We start from the raw sequence: 5,789 nt of genomic DNA on the forward strand, positions 1-5,789 counted from the left end.
TATTTCCTTTGTAACACCAGGCGCTTTCCACACCACCTGACCATGCATCTCTTGTCCCTGATTCTCTTTTGTTTTGTCCCGACTTGTGTCCTGGGTCAGTCCGTCTGTGACCAACTGGCTATGGTCAGCAGGGCGGGCTGGGGCGCAGTCGCGGCAAAGGCCGGCGCCGACACCCCGCTCAGCCATCTGACACCAAAGGTTGTGATTCACCACAGTGACAGCTACTGGTCACACCTGAAGAGTACATGGACAGGGTGAAGGAAATCCAACAGGACCATATGGACGACGGCTGGGACGACATCGGTTACAACTTTCTTATCGACGGATATGGAAACGTGTACGTGGGGCGCGGATGGGACAATAAGTGAGATTCGTTTCTCTCATATACGTTATCTATTTCATGGAAAACAATTCACATGAGAGTTTCAAAACAGCTGTACGAATCATGTACGGATATACTTCATCATTAATCAAACACTTTCATTATCAGTGGCAGAGTATCAAATGGGCACACCAGCATTCCTCTCAATAACCCACTGAGATATAGCCATGAGTGTTGATTTATCAAATTGTACATTGCATTCGGATTCTAATTATATATATAAGCTACATAGTATACATACGCTGAAAAAACTACACCGAGTGTGGAAGACTAGTGAGCTAGTAGTGTTTGTAGAATGCTCTTTTTGATATTTGTGTTTCACCCATACCACAGGTATGGTGGTATGGGTTGAATTATCCTTGCTTTTCCTGATGTTTCTTCTTCACCTCCTCCTGTCAAGTCTTCAAATCGATTCATCTCTGTTATTTCTGGGCCAATGCAAATGACCTGAAATTCGGTACAATGGTAGAGGGGGACCAGGAGAGTATATTATTGCACAGGCCAGGGTTTGTCTTTTTCGCATGGGTGGGAGTCAGAGATGTGAGAAATATGCTATGTCTGTTCGCAAATGGTGCCTGTATAGGTTCACTTGTTATATACACTTAACAGTTCTATCATATCAACATCGAACAGATATTACTTGATGTATGTTTCTCTTGGGGTGCACACACGGCCTGTTGTAACTTCATCGCCATCGGCATCAACTTCCTCGGGTACTTCGAAGACGACCTCCCGACTAGTGCAGCTCTGGAGGCCGGGAAAAACCTGATAACCCGCGGGGTGGCAGAGAGGAAGATCAGGAGCGGATACGACATGAACTGTCACTCCGACCTCGGGTCCAGGAAGGGGGAAACAGACTGTCCCGGGGCAGCTCTGTGTGGCTTCGCTAAGAGACACTTCGCTGGCCTGTAGAGTTAAGGCAACGGTTTGTGGCCACACGTGTATCTACTATGTATAAAACGTATCTTAATATTTTGTCTTCCCATGTAGTTCCCTAAAGTTGCAAGGTAAAGTTTTTTTGTGGTCAACATACTTCTTCACATCAGCTTGGCGATTAAACTTTGACAGGAATGAAAACCATCTGACTTCTTATTGCTGCCAATATTTCGTGATTTTCCCTAGGCTTGTACGTAGAATTAATTTGATTGTAAATAGGAGGTGAGTGCATGTGTGTTTGTGTGTGTTTGTGTGTGTGTGTGTGTGTGTGTGCGCGCGCGTGTGTATGTGTGTGTGTGTGTGTGTGTGTGTGTGTGTGTGTACGCGAGCGAGTGTATAAACTTTATAACGTGTAGACATTATCGAACTTGACCTTCGTTTTACCAACCCATACCTATCCACCAAATATCATGCAAAACCATCCGCAACGTCTCGAGTTATGCTTTCCGCAAACAATGGGACAAAATTCTTCATTAATTATGTAATTTAGCCACAGATGAAGATAATTGTAACTTGATTATATAAATTATGACTCATACAACTATCAACACGCCGACTATCATGACCATCCGCCCCCCCCCCCTTCTTGAGCTATTCCCTTTCAAAGTCTAAAACAAAATAGGCCCCTGCAGTCTAAAAAAAGGCCGCGAGAGGGGCTAGACTTATACAACTTACTCCCTGCCCAAAGACGTATCCCCTACCAAAAAATCATGAACCTGTCACATGAGGAACACGTTACCTCCAACTTTGAACCCCCGCAGCAATACCGTAACTCGACGCTAGGAGGCCCATTGACTTTCCTTTTGCCAACCCTTCCTTTTCAACTAAATATCATGTAAAACCATCCGCAACGTCTCGAGTTATGCACTCTACAAAAAAGCGGACGCACACACTCGGCTCGCTGCAGTTCCGACGGAAAGTGCTACGACAACCAATTTCGAACACGAGCTAATCATGTTCATTTCCGCAATCGCTACTCAAATACCAAATAACATAAAAATCCACCAACAGCTACTCTACTTATATGCTGTTGACCTACAAATAGGGACACAACATGAGGCCTTCACCGAAAATATAACCTTCTTGGCGAAGGTAATGATGTTGACTCTGCTCACTTCGTCTCAATTGAAGTTCTCCCAGCTTTTGCCCTCCAGACAGACAGCTGGAAAATGGTCTATTGGATTCGTTAGTAATCACTCGTTAGGTGTGTTAGCTTGTCTGAAATGTGTGGTGTTTGCCGGTAAGGACGGGTACATGTGTGCGTTTGTGTCTTCGTGTGGGAGTGTTTGCGTATGTGTGAATAAAAAGTGTTAATGACTATGAACAGCTCACCTGCTTTTGTTTGAATAACTGGGCTGATGAAAGTAAGAAGCACATAAACTAAAAGAAACCTTTGGTCATATAAGGGAAATATTCAACAATGGCATCTCAGTGTTGTTGGAACAAAGGCATCGCCTGGCAATGCTCACTAGAACTACAACAGTTCTGCGGAAGACGAATCACTTTGTGCGCGTTCAGTGATTCGGTAGCACACCTTGTGCGCACTCAGTGATTTAGTAACACACCTATACGTAACCGAACACAGATGGACTCCCATTGTCTGACCACAGGAATCACAGCACCAAACCGACGCCTGCAGGTGACCTCGAACTGGTGCAGTTGTAATAAACATTGCTAGGAGACGCTTTTGAGCCATGACTTGAAGAACGGAATGAGGATTCTTTGACAGCGGATGATTCCAGCTTTAGTATGAATTTCTAGGTGAATATATGCATAAACGTGCATATACTGCTTGAGGGATTCTTACGTTCAAATGAAGGCTTAATCGCTCAAAATGTGACCTGTCCTTGGTACTGAAAAGTATTTATATTCACACACAATATCAGACACAAATACACACTACTGCTACAGAAGTTGAGCAAAATCCAAATTTGGGCATGTAAGAATAATTGAAGAGACAAAACATACTATCACATCCAATAAGTCTTTTATTCCTGTATTCAATATAACAGTGAGTAATGATTTTGGACAAAATAAGATAAGTATTCTAGATATGCAGATGTAAAATAAAAGACATACAGACACTTGTACAGTTAATTGTATCAAAATCTAAACTGGATTCAGTGACCTGAAGTTACTACCGAAATATCGAAATTCGATTGTCTTGGATGGGGGACAGGTAATCTATGGGGACGGGGGGGGGGGGGCACAGAATAGGTATGTTCCCGGGCTACTATCTCAGTCAAAGAATATTTTTCACGAAATAAGACTGACATGGGTAAGGCGCAGCTGCTGCGAAATGCAGTAATTGGTCAAACAAATGCATGTAATACTACATGTAGTATCAGTGTATATCTGACTTCATTCTGAAACTTTCACGTCATTTTCTGTATTTTCACAACAGGGGAATCCCATGGCAGGTTTGTAACTCTACTCACACAACCCCCACCCTCGCCCGATGCAGCTAATACCTTCTCGCTTTACTGTATGTAAATGACAGAAACTGAAGACGTCAGAATACCAGACCTTAGGCCACAGCAAGTAAATTTTATGGATGACATCCTCTGCAGATTGCAAAAATAGTGCGATAGGACGAAAAAACAAGATGGGTGAAAAAAACAAGATGGCTACATTTTCAAAAGTAGGCACCATAAAGTTATAAAGTGATAAATGTTGTAACAAGAATCAAAGGGACAAAACATGGTATCAGAGCCAAAAAGACATTTATTCCTGTATTCAAGACATGTACTGGTGTGGTAAAAGTGACAGTAGTGTGGTAGACTGGCATCACCAACAAAGTTGGTAACCACACTCATGACTTCCATATTGGTGTCACTAACTATCCAATAAGTTTCATTTCTACAACTACAGTTCTGGGTACCTCGCAAGTGTCACTTCTACAATTACAATTATTAGGCTACAACACAATATATTTGCTCATTTTGGTACTTTATTGACATGTTGACCATCCGTGCAGAAAAAAATTCTTGTTTTTTTCTGAAATCAGGCGAAAATTAATGCGCGCGCTGATGTCATCCATAGAATTTACTTGCTTCGGCCTTACTTAAACAAACAGGTTAGCGTGACTACATCACTGCCTTGGAATGATAAACTCGTTGTGGTGTGAACAGGAAGTAAATAGTTCTTTTGAGCTCAGACATTGCTGGACAAAGCAAGGCGATGTCCATGACGGTGATCTATTGTCAGGGTAGGCGAAAACTCTGTTTGTTTTGGGGGAGCAAATAAGATACTTTGAGGACTAGACGTGCAACAACAGGTGATTTTTTTGGCCTGGTCTAAGCACTAAGTACATTTATGCAGGTCGACACGCTACCTGATCTGTTTACGAGTATAAGCTAAGTTCTTTTAGTGCATTTCACCTTTCACCTTTGAACTGACAAATGACGTAATGTTGGCACGAGAAATGTGACACTTGTTTGTGTTCATGTCAGGCATATAGAGCTAACAAGTGCATCGGTACCTTCCTTTACGAATTCCGCCATGTTGAGGGTCTGTGAGAAACTCCGCGAGGCGGACTCGAAGGGTAGGAGGTATGGACTAGCCCGTGCGGAGACAGGCTACCTCCGTGCCCTGGTGGACGCCGTGGCTGACAAGGACAGGCTGGCGGAAGTGGAGTTGCTCAAAAGTCTGGGCGACGTGAACTTGGAGAAGGGAAGACTCGAGAAGGATGTAGGGAGGTTCAACATGGCCTTGGCGCTTTACGTGGCTGCTATGGTCCGGTGTGGCTATCGGGATCAAGGGGATGGTATAGAACACCGATACGAATACGCGGAGAGACTTTTACAAGGGGTGACGTCAAAGGGGTCACAGGGTCAGGAACAACAAACTGAAGACAAGGAGACGACTACACCTGCAAAGGTGGCTCTGAAGTTTCAAAACCTCGACAAGAAACGGGCTGCCGGTGGTAACACAGACTCCATGCTGGTTGGATACGCACAATTAATAGTAGAGGGAATAGTAAACGAGAACAACATGTTAGAAACAGAAGCGATCAAAAGCCTCGGTGACGTGTACCTGAAAAGAGGAACAGAAACTGTAGACAATAGAGACTTGACCAAAGCTACTGCTCTGTACAACACGGCACTGGCGCGGTGTAACAACGTTCAGGGAACAGTTGTTATTCTCCATCGCTTACAGTTCACAGCAAAAATCAGGCAAGACATCACCACAAAAAGCATAAAGGTGAGTGTTAGCGATAAAGACAATCTATGCATCTTGTTACCTCCATGAAAAATGGATGTATAGTTTTTGGCTTGTGATTTTGGCTTTAAGATAAGATTAAATTAGCAATTTTACATACTTTGAATCTTGCCGTTTGAATTTAAATAGCTGTTTTGTTTCAATGTTACTTAAAAAGACGATCATCTTCTGTTTTCAGGAAGGCCTTTAATTTGTAATCTCCAAGCAGATTCCTCCGGTGGCATAAAACAGTAACATAAGCTGGGGAAGG

At 43.2% G+C, this 5,789-nt stretch overlaps 2 protein-coding genes across 2 annotated transcripts in view; both read left to right on the top strand.

The window, feature by feature from the left end:
- The first annotated feature begins 245 nt into the window (after positions 1-245).
- LOC118407919 (peptidoglycan-recognition protein SC2-like) lies at positions 246-1,294 on the top strand. Its single transcript, XM_035808493.1, has 2 exons — positions 246-341; positions 1,016-1,294. Exons 1-2 carry the CDS (start codon positions 246-248, stop codon positions 1,292-1,294), a joined length of 375 nt encoding a protein of 124 aa, XP_035664386.1.
- Positions 1,295-4,819: 3,525 nt separating this feature from the next.
- LOC118407920 overlaps positions 4,820-5,789 on the top strand; it is a 28,172-nt gene continuing 27,202 nt past the window's right edge. The window contains exon 1 of the mRNA XM_035808494.1: positions 4,820-5,521. Within this exon, the coding sequence (XP_035664387.1) occupies positions 4,820-5,521 (702 nt within the window). The remainder of the gene's footprint in view (positions 5,522-5,789) is intronic.

This window comes from Branchiostoma floridae, unplaced genomic scaffold, assembly GCF_000003815.2.
Source record: "Branchiostoma floridae strain S238N-H82 unplaced genomic scaffold, Bfl_VNyyK Sc7u5tJ_1499, whole genome shotgun sequence".
Lineage (NCBI taxonomy): Eukaryota > Metazoa > Chordata > Leptocardii > Amphioxiformes > Branchiostomatidae > Branchiostoma > Branchiostoma floridae.

Bases quoted from the DNA above. Each gene is read 5' to 3' on its own strand.
- LOC118407919 (XM_035808493.1), top strand. From the start codon at position 246: ATGGACAGGGTGAAGGAAATCCAACAGGACCATATGGACGACGGCTGG. The intron at 342-1,015 runs GTGGGGCGCGGA...AACATCGAACAG, and splicing joins ACGGATATGGAAACGTGTAC to ATATTACTTGATGTATGTTT.